The 15,310-nt window shown below is 40.6% G+C and overlaps 1 protein-coding gene across 1 annotated transcript; it reads left to right on the forward strand.

Annotated features, from left to right (window-relative positions):
* Positions 1 to 1,862: 1,862 nt before the first annotated feature.
* LOC100494295 (cholinesterase) lies at positions 1,863 to 12,593 on the forward strand. The gene is made up of 4 exons (XM_002940481.5): positions 1,863 to 1,942; positions 5,916 to 7,449; positions 11,800 to 11,966; positions 12,114 to 12,593. Exons 2-4 carry the CDS (start codon positions 5,945 to 5,947, stop codon positions 12,203 to 12,205), a joined length of 1,764 nt encoding a protein of 587 aa, XP_002940527.5. The 5' UTR covers positions 1,863 to 1,942; positions 5,916 to 5,944; the 3' UTR covers positions 12,206 to 12,593.
* The last annotated feature ends 2,717 nt before the right edge of the window (positions 12,594 to 15,310 follow it).

Here is a 15,310-nt window from a genome sequence, read left to right on the forward strand (position 1 = left end):
CTCATTCAAACCACTGCCTGGTTGCTAGGTTACATTGGACCCTAGCAACCAGATAGCTGCTGAAATTCCAAACTGGAGTAATTTAATTTAATTATCCTTCTATTCAGCCCCTCTCCTATTCAAATTCCAGTTTCTCATTCAAACCACTGCCTGGTTGCTAGGTTACATTGGACCCTAGCAACCAGATAGCTGCTGAAATTCCAAACTGGAGTAATTTAATTTAATTATCCTTCTATTCAGCCCCTCTCCTATTCAAATTCCAGTTTCTCATTCAAACCACTGCCTGGTTGCTAGGTTACATTGGACCCTAGCAACCAGATAGCTGCTGAAATTCCAAACTGGAGTAATTTAATTAATTTAATTTAATTATGCTTCTATTCAGCCCCTCCCCTATTCATATTCCAGTTTCTCATTCAAACCACTGCCTGGTTGCTAGGTTACATTGGACCCTAGCAACCAGATAGCTGCTGAAATTCCAAACTGGAGAAATTTTATTTAATTATCCTTCTATTCAGCCCCTCTCCTATTCATATTCCAGTTTCTCATTCAACCCACTGCCTGGTTGCTAGGTTACATTGGACCCTAGCAACCAGATAGCTGCTGAAATTCCAAACTGGAGTAATTTAATTAATTTAATTTAATTATGCTTCTATTCAGCCCCTCCCCTATTCATATTCCAGTTTCTCATTCAACCCACTGCCTGGTTGCTAGGTTACATTGGACCCTAGCAACCAGATAGCTGCTGAAATTCCAAACTGGAGTAATTTAATTAATTTAATTTAATTATGCTTCTATTCAGCCCCTCCCCTATTCATATTCCAGTTTCTCATTCAAACCACTGCCTGGTTGCTAGGTTACATTGGACCCTAGCAACCAGATAGCTGCTGAAATTCCAAACTGGAGAAATTTTATTTAATTATCCTTCTATTCAGCCCCTCTCCTATTCATATTCCAGTTTCTCATTCAACCCACTGCCTGGTTGCTAGGTTACATTGGACCCTAGCAACCAGATAGCTGCTGAAATTCCAAACTGGAGTAATTTAATTAATTTAATTTAATTATGCTTCTATTCAGCCCCTCTCCTATTCATATTCCAGCTTCTCATTCAAACCACTGCCTAGTTGCTAGTTTACATTGGACCCTAGCAACCAGATAGCTGCTGAATTCCAAACTGGAGTAATTTAATTTAATTATCCTTCTATTCAGCCCCTCTCCTATTCCTATTCCAGTTTCTCATTCAAACCACTGCCTGGTTGCTAGGTTACATTGGACCCTAGCAACCAGATAGCTGCTGAAATTCCAAACTGGAAAAAAGCAAAATCATTCAAAAACCGCAGAAAATAAAAAGAGAAGACCAATTGCAAATTGTCTCAGAATATCGCTCTCTACATCGTACTAAACGTTAACTCAAAGACCCTTTAGGTCTTCGGCTCTAAACTAAATCTAAAATTTGTCACACACATCAAAAAAAGAAATTATGATTTATTTTTTAGGGCGCAACACATTTTCTTGAGGCAAATTTTGCCGCCTGTTTCGTGAAAAAAATCCGCCAATGGGGCAACGTGGAAATTCGCTGCAAATCCAAAAATTGTGCTTATCGCTACTGTCGAAAAATTTCGCTCAGCGCTAGATATTGATTCTAAGGCAGCCATGTTCCCTTTACCTTATTGGGCGCAATAGTGAGCTATTCATTCAAGGGCAAGTAGCAAACGTTGTGTTTTTTTGGAAATATTCCTGCTCGGGTGTGGGTGGGGGTGCAGCTGCTCTGGTAGGAGTGCGAGTGGGGAGGGATCGGCTGCTCCTTCTGGAAAGGAAACTCTCACTTAGACTTTATACACTTGTATCGTTGGCAAGGAGCGGAGGCGGCAGCGCAGCAGGGAGCTACGGGGATTACTGACCTGGGGAAACCCAGACACTTGGGAGGAATCGGGGGCAGAGAAAGGTATTTGAAACAAAGGGAAACTAACTAAACAAAGTTATAATGTGTTAATTGAAATGTAGGTGACTTTCCAATAGAATTTCCTTCCCATATGTTTATTAAAGGGGTTAACTGAAGTATATTATAGAATGGCCTATTCTTAGCAGCTTTTCAATTGGTCTTCCTTTTTTATTTACTATACTTGAATTATTTGCCTTATCTTCTGACTCTTTGCAGCTTTCAAATGGGGGTCACTGACCCCGGCAGCCAAAAACCTATTGCTCTGTGAGGCTCCAGTTTTATTGTTATTGTTACTTTTATTAATTATCATATTCATATTCCAGTTTCTCATTCAACCCACTGCTTGGTTGCTAGGTTACATTGGACCCTAGCAACCAGATAGCTGCTGAAATTTCAAACTGGAGTAATTTAACTAATTACATTTAATTATCCTTCTATTCAGCCCCTCTCCTATTCATATTCCAGTTTCTCATTCAAAGCACTGCCTGGTTGCTAGGTTACACTGGACCCTAGCAACCAGATAGCTGCTGAAATTCCAAACTGGAGTAATTTAATTAATTTAATTTAATTATCCTTCTATTCAGCCCCTCTCCTATTCATATTCCATTTTCTCATTCAAAGCACTGCATGGTTGCTAGGTTACATTGGTCCCTAGCAACCAGATAGCTGCTGAAATTTCAAACTGGAGTCATTTAATTAATTTAATGTAATTATCCTTCTATTCAGCCCCTCTCCTATTCATATTCCATTTTCTCATTCAAAGCACTGCATGGTTGCTAGGTTACATTGGTCCCTAGCAACCAGATAGCTGCTGAAATTTCAAACTGGAGTCATTTAATTAATTTAATGTAATTATCCTTCCATTCAGCCCCTTTCCTATTCATATTCCTGTTTCTCATTCAAACCACTGCCTGGTTGCTAGGTTACATTGGACCCTAGCAACCAGATAACTGCTGAAATTCCAAACTGGAGTAATTTAATTAATTACATTTAATTATCCTTCTATTCAGCCCCTCTCCTATTCATATTCCATTTTCTCATTCAAACCACTGCCTGGTTGCTAGGTTACATTGGTCCCTAGCAACCAGATAGCTGCTGAAATCCCAAACTGGAGTAATTTAATTAATTTAATTTAATTATCCTTCTATTCAGCCCCTCTCCTATTCATATTGCAGTTTCTCATTCAAACCACTGCCTGGTTGCTAGGTTACATTGGACCCTAGCAACCAGATAGCTGCTGAAATTCCAAACTGGAAAGCTGCTAAAAAAAGGAAAAGAGAAGACCAATTGCAAATTGTCTCCGAATATCACTCTCTACATCATACTAAAAGTTAACTCAAAGACGACCAAACCCCTTTACGTATTTGGCTCTAAACACTCTATGCGTAAAACAACATATTTCTCAGGAAGGTGCTGAATGGGAAAACCACCTGTTTTACAACAATTATAACAAAACACGGAATAAATATACCCAGAGGGCAGAGTAGGATGTGTGTGTGCTCTGATACAATCCACTTGACCCCCAAGCAGCATACAGTACAGGAGTATAATACACAAAATTCTTAAATACACACATTCCAAGACTGGGTGCTGAGTACAATAGGCTGATCAGGATGTTGGTACAAAATCCATTCTGTATATTATCCGCCTTATAAAGTCAATGAATTCTATAGGAACTACGTAATATTAACCTGAATGAGCCCACGGGGGCAACAGTGACAAGTTCTACCTGTATAATCCTGCGGGGATCATTTCCCACCTCTGTTAATTCTATGTTTAAAAATCCAGCAGAACAAACTGCCACTCAGAAAACTGTCAGCAGAGATATTAATCAAAAGACATGAGGTTTTTTTTATGAATCCATCCAACGTTTCAGTTGCTAAATGGAACTTTCATCGGGGAGACCTACGCAGTGTAAACACCAACGCTTAAATACGTGTATTGGCGCCAAGAAGGGGTTGCCAAGCAAGCAAAGTGTAAACATAATTGTCACAAGAGAAAAGAAAAAGAAAATAAAGAGATATACGAAACGTTGATATCGGAGACACTATAAAATCCTTTTGTTCCAAGGCCCCCTCCCTGCAAACCAACTTGTTCTCCCAGCGATGCACAGAGGGGTTCCATGGCCATATAAAGGTTATTTGTGGCTCCTGTATATTATATAGTGAATAAAGTACCCCCTATTGTAACATATAGGGATATTATAAGTCACAGAGGGGTTCCATGGCCATATAAAGGTTATTTGTGGCTCTTGTATATTATATAGTGAATAAAGTACCCCCTATTGTAACATATAGGGATATTATAAGTCACAGAGGGGTTCCATGGCCATATAAAGGTTATTTGTGGCTCTTGTATATTATATAGTGAATAAAGTACCCCCTATTGTAACATATAGGGATATTATAAGGCACAGAGGGGTTCCATGGCCATATAAAGGTTATTTGTGGCTCCTGTATATTATATAGTGAATAAAGTACCCCCTATTGTAACATATAGGGATATTATAAGGCACAGAGGGGTTCCATGGCCATATAAAGGTTATTTGTGGCTCCTGTATATTATATAGTGAATAAAGTACCCCCTATTGTAACATATAGGGATATTATAAGGCACAGAGGGGTTCCATGGCCATATAAAGGGTATTTGTGGCTCCTGTATATTATATAGTGAATAAAGTACCCCCTATTGTAACATATAGGGATATTATAAGGCACAGAGGGGTTCCATGGCCATATAAAGGTTATTTGTGGCTCTTGTATATTATGTAGTGAATAAAGTACCCCCTATTGTAACATATAGGTATATTGTAAGTCACAGAGGGGTTCCATGGCCATATAAAGGGTATTTGTGGCTCTTGTATATTATATAGTGAATAAAGTACCCCCTATTGTAACATATAGGGATATTATAAGTCACAGAGGGGTTCCATGGCCATATAAAGGTTATTTGTGGCTCCTGTATATTATATAGTGAATAAAGTGCCCCCTATTGTAACATATAGGGATATTATAAGTCACAGAGGGGTTCCATGGCCATATAAAGGGTATTTGTGGCTCCTGTATATTATATAGTGAATAAAGTACCCCCTATTGTAACATATAGGGATATTATAAGGCATAGAGGGGTTCCATGGCTATATAAAGGTTATTTGTGGCTCCTGTATATTATATAGTGAATAAAGTACCCCCTATTGTAACATATAGGGATATTATAAGGCACAGAGGGGTTCCATGGCTATATAAAGGTTATTTGTGGCTCCTGTATATTATATAGTGAATAAAGTACCCCCTATTGTAACATATAGGGATATTATAAGGCACAGAGGGGTTCCATGGCCATATAAAGGTTATTTGTGGCTCCTGTATATTATATAGTAAATAAAGTACCCCCTATTGTAACATATAGGGATATTATAAGTCACAGAGGGGTTCCATGGCCATATAAAGCTACAAGCCCGAAGGCCGAGTGGTTTTATACAGGTCATAGAACTCCGACCTGTATATGGAACTTTTTGTGGCAAATTTTTGCGGAAGTTTTAAGAAACAATTGCGGAATTGCGGAAATTCACTGCGAATCCATGCCTGTCGAAAAAATTTGCTTATCACTAATGTAGAATTTTTGCAGCCGTTTCACGAAAAGATTCGGATTTGGTTTGGCCAGAGGCATGGATTAGAAAGAATCCTGTTGAAAAAGAATGAACCTTAGCGAATCCTGAACCAAATCCTGGATTGGGTGCACCTTGGGCTGGTTGCCTATTCTTTAAAAATTCCACTGGCCAAACACAGTGATTAAATTCACTCTATTTTCTCCTGGGGTCGTGCAGTTCCACCAAGGGCACATTTTGAGCGTTTGATTGGAAGGAACCCTTGGTACATTAGGGACTACTGAACTTAATTGTACCTGTGTAGAATGTAACATTTTCATATATTTTCCTCTTTTAATCTTCTCTACAACTGTTTCCGTTTCATTTCAGTCAACGGGATTTTCTACAATTTGAGGACAATGAAGACCATGTCGCTCAGTTGCTTCGCCGCATTGTGTTTGCTTTTCGTGACCTGCATTACTTCTGAGGATCAAGTTATCCTTACTAAACATGGAAAGGTAAAAGGGGTGCAGATACCAGTGCTCTCTGGTACCGTGACAGCTTTTCTTGGAATTCCATATGCAGAGCCGCCAGTTGGGGATTTAAGATTTAAGAAGCCTAACCCTCCAAAGTCATGGTCAGATGTTCTGTATGCTTCAAAATATGGAAATTCTTGCTTTCAAATTCCAGATGAAACATTTCCTGGTTTCTCGGGGGCTGAGATGTGGAATCCAAACACTGAAGTGAGTGAAGATTGCCTGTACCTTAACGTATGGGTCCCAGATCCACAGCCAACAGGTGTAAGTGTCATGGTGTGGATATACGGTGGTGGCTTTGTAACTGGGACATCTTCTCTCGATGTTTATGATGGCAAGTTCCTGGCAGCAGTTGAACAGGTCATTGTGGTTTCAATGAACTACAGATTAGGTGCATTGGGCTTTTTATCGATTCCTGGGAATGCTGATGCCCCTGGAAACGTTGGCCTCTTTGATCAGCGATTGGCTCTGGAGTGGATCTATGAAAACATTGCAACGTTCGGCGGGAATCCTCAAAGCATAACTATTTTTGGAGAAAGCGCTGGAGCAGCCTCAGTCAGTTATCATTTGCTTTCTCCAAAAAGCCACCCATATTTTACAAGAGCCATAATGCAAAGTGGGTCGGCGAATGCTCCTTGGGGGGCTATAAATAAAACAGAAGCCAGGCACAGAGCTTTGATATTAGCCAATCAGCTGGGTTGTTCTTACGAGACTGATAACAAAATCATCGCCTGCCTCCGAGGTAAGACTCCCAAAGAGATTTCTGACAAAGCTGATTATGTTATTCCGCCCGGTGACAGAGCAATCATAGAAATGACTTTTCCTCCTTCCGTCGATGGAGATTTTCTTACAGAAATGCCGGAGCAATTGTTGCAACTTGGCCAACTGAAAAAGAACACACAGATTTTAACCGGCGTCAATAAGGACGAGGGGTCGTATTTCCTTGTATATGGAATGCCGGGATTCAGTAAAGATCACGATAGTTATATCAATAGGACGCAGTTTGAAGAAAGTGTTAGGTTATCATTCCCAAAAGCAGCAGAACTTGCTGTAGAATCCATCCTTTTCTATTACGCAGACTGGGAAGGTGTTCGGAATCCGGCTCTTTATCGAGACGCCATGGATGACGTTGTTGGAGATTACAACTTTATATGTCCTCTTCTGGAATTCACAAAGAGAGCTTCCCACCTCGGGGACAACGTTTACTTATACTTCTTCCAACACAGATCTTCCCAGTTGGCTTGGCCTGAATGGATGGGAGTCATACACGGCTACGAGATTGAGTTTGTTTTTGGGAAGCCACTGGACGAGAAACTTAATTATACCAAACAAGAAGAGACGCTGAGCCGTGCCGTAATGAGACAGTGGGCTAATTTTGCAAAAACAGGGTGAGTTTTTACTATTATAGTGGATTTTTGCACTTTGCTTCATTTCCCTTTCAAATTTGCTGGCTGAATCCTGAGTTGCACCTCTTTGTGCTCTTATAACAAGTACAGGTATGGGATCTGTTATTTGGAAATTCTTTATCCAGAAAGTTCCAAATTACAGCAAGGCCATCTCCCATAGCCTCCATTTTAAAAAAAATAATTCAAAACAATCCTATTGGGTTTATTGGGTTTTATTTAATGGTTAAATGATTCCCTTTTCTCTGTAATAATAAAACAGTACCTGTACTTGATCCCAACTAAGATATAATTACCCCTTATTGGGGCAGAACAGCCCTATTGGGTTTATTTAATGGTTAAATGATTCCTTTTTCTCTGTAATAATAAAACAGTACCTGTACTTGATCCCAACTAAGATATAATTACCCCTTATTGGGAGTTGAACAGCCCTATTGGGTTTATTTAATGGTTAAATGATTCCCTTTTCTCTGTAATAATAAAACAGTACCTGTACTTGATCCCAACTAAGATATAATTACCCCTTATTGGGGCAGAACAGCCCTATTGGGTTTATTTAATGGTTAAATGATTCCCTTTTCTCTGTAATAATAAAACAGTACCTGTACTTGATCCCAACTAAGATATAATTACCCCTTATTGGGGGCAGAACAGCCCTATTGGGTTTATTTAATGGTTAAATGATTCCCTTTTCTCTGTAATAATAAAACAGTACCTGTACTTGATCCCAACTAAGATATAATTACCCCTTATTGGGGCAGAACAGCCCTATTGGGTTTATTTAATGAATAAATAATTTTTTTGTAGACTTAAGGTATGGAGGTCCAAATTATGGTCTCTTATCTGGAAAACCCCTGAGTATTTTGGATAATAGGTCCCATACCTGTACACAATTGGTGGTCCATTCTGTATAAAGCTTTGCCTTTGTGTGTGCTGTAAGTGTTGGTTACATGAGGGGCTCCTAGGATCCAAGGAAATGCACCTGAAACATTGTTAAATGGACCTGGATGTGTATAGATACATCATTACATAGATAATATATTGTATTTTTTATTTGGATGTGGGAATTGGCCACTTTTTAGATATTGAATGAGAATGATAAAATGCCATCCCATAGCCAATATATACTTATTTTCACTAGCCTGATGCATCTAATGAGCTTTGGGGGTTCCTCCCATAATTCCATTGAGACCAAAACTTTTTCAGAAGCTATGAAAAGAGCAACACATCTTTACTAATGGTGCCTAGTGTATTAGAAATAGAAATTAGTTCCAGATGGTGCCTCGCAGTGCATGCTTGGCAAGTCAGGTATTGGAACTGTAAAGGATCAGAGCAGGGGGATCAGTTATGATGGTTGAGAAGCTGTAAAGTGGGAAAACCAGCTGCAATGTGCCATGTTTTTGGCCACAATCATTTTTGCCCCTGGGTGGTTGTACCTGCTAGAGCAGCATACAGTACATGGGCAGATAATGGGCTAGAGAAAGGAATATCTGGTAATTCTAGGTGATATGGGACCTTGTTTAGGGAGTAACTGGATTTGGCATGATCTTCTGCCTATAAGAGTCACTTTTGACTTTGGCCTTGGCCCTCAGCTACTCTGGGGATGCCATGGGTCCTACAAAAACACCCTAAAACTCCCATTCAACCAAGAAAAAGAGCAAATAACATAGCTAGGTGTCAGGAGAACTGGGTCAGGACCAGATAAACTACCATAGACAGAATGGTGAGGCAAACTTGTAGACACAAACTACAACCAAGCGATCAAATACCAAAGACTGGACCAGGGAAGAGCAGAAATCAAGAACCAAAATACAAAAACAGAACAACTAAGTACCAGCAGAGCCGACCTACGATGGGCAAGGAATGAGCTCAGAGCTGGGTATTATATAGGAAGATAGAAGGTCAGTGTCGGACTGGCCCACCAGGATACCAGGAAAACTTCCAGTGGCCCCAGGGGTCAGTGGGCCCTCCTGCTTCTAAACATTTGGCCTGTTTCATGGCCATTCCCTATTTCTGAATGGGAACAAAAGGAGAAATAGATGGAAGAATAGATGCTAGCATGTAAATAAAAGAGACTTGGAGAATAAAGAGGTTGGGTGAGGAAAGGAGGAAACATAGTTTGGAAAGTGGGCATATGGTCTAAGGTTTTCTGGTGGCCCCTGAGGTCCCAGTCTGACACTGTAGAAGGTAATTACAGCTGAGAAGGCTATGTCTATATAAAAACTCAAGGATGACAAAGCACTGAACCAGGAACCTATTTGAGCAGATATATTGCAAACTGCATAGTGGTCCCTGGTTCAAATCTAGGCAGCATGTTCCAGTTGGGGCACATTGTAATGGGTTTTCAATCCAGGGCAAGGCACAAACCATAGCTTGGGTATATTTGCAAATTTGCAGTAAATCATATTTCAAACAGCTCCTGTTATGCTCCGCATGTAGAAGATTTCTCAGGGGTGTAGTTTGTTTCTATCATCTGGTTGTTAAAGTTGACTCACCTTTGGTCAGACTAAAGGTTCCCTAGACCTGTACAGAACTGATATCGCCTTCATACAATAATATGTAGTTGTTTATAAGATAGAAAGAATTCCACGCACTGTCAGCAAATATTTCCTCTTCCAATTCCCTGGAACAAGTTACAGTTTTCAAATATTTGTTGGCACCACTTAAGTCATTGCGATTTCTCCCACTCTTACTTGCTGATCTCTGCTAGTTTATCATTAATCCAATGTATTATCTCCAGATAGCTATTCATATTTTCTTTCTATTCTGTCCTTCCCTGAAATTATATATATATAAGGTAAGTGTAGCAAATAGGTAACTGCATTTACATGGGGGGGTTGAACCTCAGTTGTTTTTGGGAGAACCATAGGGATACAGAGCAGTTGGGGTACAAACATATGCCTCGTCTTTTATCGGCCTTGTAAATTATAGACATCAAGGCACAGGCTATTTGCTGCTCTATATATGAGATGTCCAAACTGTGGCCTCAAATAGGTATGATATAAAAAGCATCTGTAGGACAAGAGATTGGACACCATTATGTCTGGGTCAATGCATTTATTCTAGAGTAGCCTACAATCTAAAGGGACCCTTTGTTCTTCTCTTTAGTTTAATACCATTACCATTTATTTGTACAGCAGCAACAACTTACCTTTACATTAATTAAAATTGTGTATAACAATATTTATAAAGGTTATAGAATAAAAATGGGATCACTCCTCACAGTCAATAACAACCCTGGACCATGCTATGGAGAGCGCCGTTTATGGATAACCTTATCCAGTCAACTCTCTGGGATGGTATGTCATGACTCCTGGACTGCTATGGTAGCTTGTAGCCAGCCTACTACCCACTTACCAGTTAGGGAGGATATTTATATGTTCCTACCACCTCTTAATATTTTCATAAGATAAATACAAAGGGAAAATATATGATGGTATAGGGGCTAGGGATGCGCCAGATCTAGCCCAGGGGTTCTTAAACTATGGCCCACAGGCCCCCCTGCTGCATCCTCACCCCTGACAGCGGAGAGAGAGGACTCAGCGGGGAGCGGGGAAGATGGACGGAGTGGGGGAGCTGGAAAAGGTAGGACTCAGCAGGCAGAGGGAGGACTCAGCGGAGAGTGGGATGGGGGAGCTGGGAAGATGGACGGAGTGGGGGAGCTGGAAATGGTAGAACTCAGAGGGCAGAGGGAGGACTCAGCGGGGAGCAGGATGGGGGAGCTGGGAAGATGGACGGAGTGGGGGAGCTGGAAAAGGTAGAACTCAGAGAGCAGAGGGAGGACTCAGCGGAGAGGGGGATGGGGGAGCTGGGAAGATGGACGGAGTGGGGGAGCTGGAAAAGGTAGAACTCAGAGGGCAGAGGGAGGACTCAGCGGGGAGCAGGATGGGGAAGCTGGGAAGATGGACAGAGTGGGGGAGCTGGAAAAGGTAGAACTCAGTGGGCAGAGGGAGGACTCAGCGGGGAGCAGGATGGGGAAGATGGACGGAGTGGGGGAGCTGGAAAAGGTAGAACTCAGTGGGCAGAGGGCAGCCGGAGGGTGGACGGCCGGAGCACGGGAGCGGGGGGGGGGTGCTGGAAGAGAATGCAGGAGTGGGCCATAGTTTGATGGGGGGGTTATGGTGGTCCGGCCCCTAACAGTCTGAGGGGCCATAGAACTGGCCCCTTGGTAAAGACGTTTGAGGACCCCTGATCTAGCTGAACCCAAAATCCTTTGCAAAAGATTCTGCCGATTACCGAACCAAATCAGCTTAAAGACAACCATGCAATTCGCATGCAGTGAAAAATGTTCAACTTCCATGTTTAGTTGACAAAAGTCTCCTTCTTATTTTTCAGAAACCCAAATGGGGCGGACCCTTTGCAAAACCAATGGCCCGCCTTTACTCTCGATGAACAACGTTACCTAATGATAGGGGCAGGGGACTCCCTGACGGGCCGGCAAATGCGAAACAAACAGTGTCAATTCTGGAATGAATTCTACCCCAAAGTCTTGCAAATCACAGGTAACATGACAAAAGAAAAAAAAAAAAACTGACTGATAATTACAAATGGTAATCATAATTTATCAAGAAAAAGCATCATTTATAAATATCTCAGAATAGAACATTTTGATATATTTGTCTGAATTTTCCTATTCCCTTTGCTTATAGATCCAGTTCCTTGCACGGCCATTTGCATCATGGTTACCAGAAGTTTGCCCTTGGTTACCCTGATACATTTGTTGCTAATGAATGTGAATTGACCACTCACCTACTTGTTGGATGTTCTGTGGCACGGACGGGGCAGTCTCTGCTTAGCCTACTATAATGTCCATGAAGACCTTCAGAGACAGAGTTGACATTTTGCTGCACAGAACATGGAAGCTCTACAGGACTTGGCTGGAATAAGGGACTTGAAAGTTCAGACTAGAGGGATATTAACCAACAGAATGATAACACAATGGTTTGATGGGTTTATCTACATACTCTGAGTATTTGGTACTAACATATATACAGTAATGTCAAAAAGTCAGCTAAAACATACAAATATTTGATCAAACATTGTATAAGGTTACAGAGTATGAACAAAAACAAAGAGTTGCAATCATTTAATTCAACAAAAAAAAAATACTGTCTCCTTCTGAAAGCTCAGACTCAGGCACACTTTACTGCTGCGCTGCAAGTTGGAGTGATATCCCCCCCCCTCACCCCCAGCAGCCAATCAGCAGAACAATGGGAAGGGAGCAAGATAGCAGCTCCCAGTAGGTATCAGAATAGCACTCAGTAGTAAGAAATCCAAGTCCGGCTTGGGACTCCTCCAGTTACATGGGAGTAGGAGAAACAATAGGTTAGCTGAAAGCAGTTCTAATGTGTAGCGCTGGCTGAAAGCTCAGACTCAGGCACAAGGCACTGAGATGGCGCCTACACACCAATATTACAGCTACAAATACATTTGCTGGTTCAAGAATAAAATGTTAAATGGCAGAGGGAATTATTTGCTGTGTAACAGTGTCATTTAGAAATAAAACATATCCCATAAAAACCATGACTGTATCCCTTTAAAGAGGGTTAATAATTCATATGATATCTTCTGTTTTTTATGACTGTTATGACTATTAATTAGAATCCATTTTTGAAAAGTATCCAGACACCTGAATATAATCAGATGATATGTTACACGGAAGGCATGCGTGGGACAAATATTCAGTGGAAAGTGAGATAAAGCAAAACAATAAATCGCCAGGTGAACTTTAACCACACACTTCTGGCAGGAGATACAAGCCCCGCCTCTGTTATTTTGTGCCCAAACTCACTGCCCAAATAAATAAATAACAAAATCACATGGGCCAATTTCTCTTATATCCAAAATAAACATAAAAAAACATGAGAAACAGAAAGAAAGAAAATGGACAAAGTACAAAGTGCTGCCTAGTATGGTAGGTGATCTTTTACCATTAAATAAAGCCAACATATTAAAGAGAAACTATACCCCCGAATATTTCAATTATATACAAAAATATATCACATAAACACCCAATATTTAATTCCTTATTTAATATGCCTAAAGCATTTTCTAATGGCGTTTGCTATTGGATAATGCCATATTTAAGCTTCAAGTCAAATCTGGTTCATTAATAGTCCTAGAATGGTAGTAAAATATTATACCAGGAATATGCTGTATATTATACCCTTATAAATGGTGCTTAGTGATGTCATCAGTAGTGATGAGCGAATCTGTCCCATTTCGCCATAAAATGTGCGAAACGGCAAGAAAATTCTCGAAACGGCAAAAAATTTGTGAAACGCTTTTGTAGCGCGTTTTTTTTTCCGCCTGCGTATATTTTTTCGTCACCAGCGCTTTTTGACGCAACCGCACGCAATGTCACACGACCGTGCCCTGTTTGACGCGACCGCGCCCGATTTCACGTGACCGCGTCCTTTTTGAAGGCAACAAAAAAAATCTGTGCAATGAATTTTTCCGCGGCGAATTTTTACAGAAGTTTCACGAAACAATTCACCAATGGCGAGATGCAGAAATTCGCTGCAAGTCCATGCCTGGTGAAAAAATTCACTCATCACTAGTCATCAGTTATAATTAGTGCTTAGTGATGTAATTTGTGTCACATGACTCACTAATATATATATATTATATTAACTAATGTACCCCCTATTGTAAAATATACAGATATTAGAAATCACCTTGGGGTTCCATGACCTGTATAAAATCAGTCGGCCTTTTGCCTTATGCCTTTATTCATTCATAGAACTCCTCAATGACTTAAATATCCTTATTGTTTGCAATAGGGGGTACATTATTCTGTATACAGTTATCTGTTGGTTACGTAGAATGTTTAGTTCTCCTTATTGTTATGCTGATAACCAAGTGGATTGGTGAACAGGGGCCCATAGTTCCAGCTTGGATATCCCTGGTGAATAAAGCTCTTCTACTGATCAAGCCCAAGTGTGAAGCCTGAGGTTGCCCAGAGAAATCAAATGTATTTGTGCCCCTTGGGTCAGTGTTAACCTTAATCCTGCTGTGAAATAAATCTCAATCATATGGTTCATGCATTCTGCTATATAAACTGACCTTATGGCTGGACCTATTCATCTCCTTTTGAGCAAATCTCTTACAAAAGCTTCATGAAAACACTTAGACTGGTGGCAAACTAGCTGCAAACTCTTCACCCTCAGGCTCTATGTTCTGTTGCCATAAACTTTTATGCTGGTTTTGTTGACTGTTGTTGTACTTTATAATGTGTAAAACAAATAAAAACTATAAGTGTAAAGAAAAGGAACAAGTTAAGCAAAGAGTAAGAAAGATGAAGAACCAAAACTTGAAGAGTTGGTTCCCATCAACACCAAACTAGGAAGGAAGTCCATAATGCTCTTCAAAAGGAAGCCATATTCTTACAATGAAATATTAGATATATGAATCAGTATTCATTACTTTTTTAGCAGTTGTTTTTTCTCTCTTAGAACTTCTTCTGGAATTTGCCCTTTGTATAGAAGTCTGAAGACGTGCAGCTTTGTAACCCTACATAGAAGGGATCCTATGAAAGGATCATTGCACCCATGGGGTTTCTATGATTTTCTCCATATTGTTAGGTCTTATTACAATTCTTGCTTTCCTTTAGGTAAGATGGGGATTCCATCTCTTGCAAGAAAATAGCCTGGATGGTGCTAGAAAGTGGAAGGAAGGACGTTGAGGGAATTGTAGGTGTAGGACAAGATTGATAAGAAGGCTTGGAGCTAGGGGTAGGCAGACGAGGCATGGGTCTAGGAGGCAATGCTGGGGGGTTGCTATCTATGTACAGTACCTCCTCTATCTTTCTGTGCCTAGTTCAGGGTCCTGGGGAATACCATTACCA

The sequence above is a fragment of the Xenopus tropicalis genome, chromosome 8, assembly GCF_000004195.4.
Source record: "Xenopus tropicalis strain Nigerian chromosome 8, UCB_Xtro_10.0, whole genome shotgun sequence".
In the NCBI taxonomy this organism is placed as follows: domain Eukaryota; kingdom Metazoa; phylum Chordata; class Amphibia; order Anura; family Pipidae; genus Xenopus; species Xenopus tropicalis.

What these genes read in the sequence shown, in the direction of transcription:
- LOC100494295 (XM_002940481.5), top strand. Translation starts at nt 5,945, where the DNA reads ATGAAGACCATGTCGCTCAGTTGCTTCGCCGCATTGTGTTTGCTTTTC. An exon ending in GCTAATTTTGCAAAAACAGG is followed by an intron (nt 7,450 to 11,799) that starts GTGAGTTTTTAC and finishes CTTATTTTTCAG; the next exon opens with AAACCCAAATGGGGCGGACC. An exon ending in CAAAGTCTTGCAAATCACAG is followed by an intron (nt 11,967 to 12,113) that starts GTAACATGACAA and finishes CTTTGCTTATAG; the next exon opens with ATCCAGTTCCTTGCACGGCC.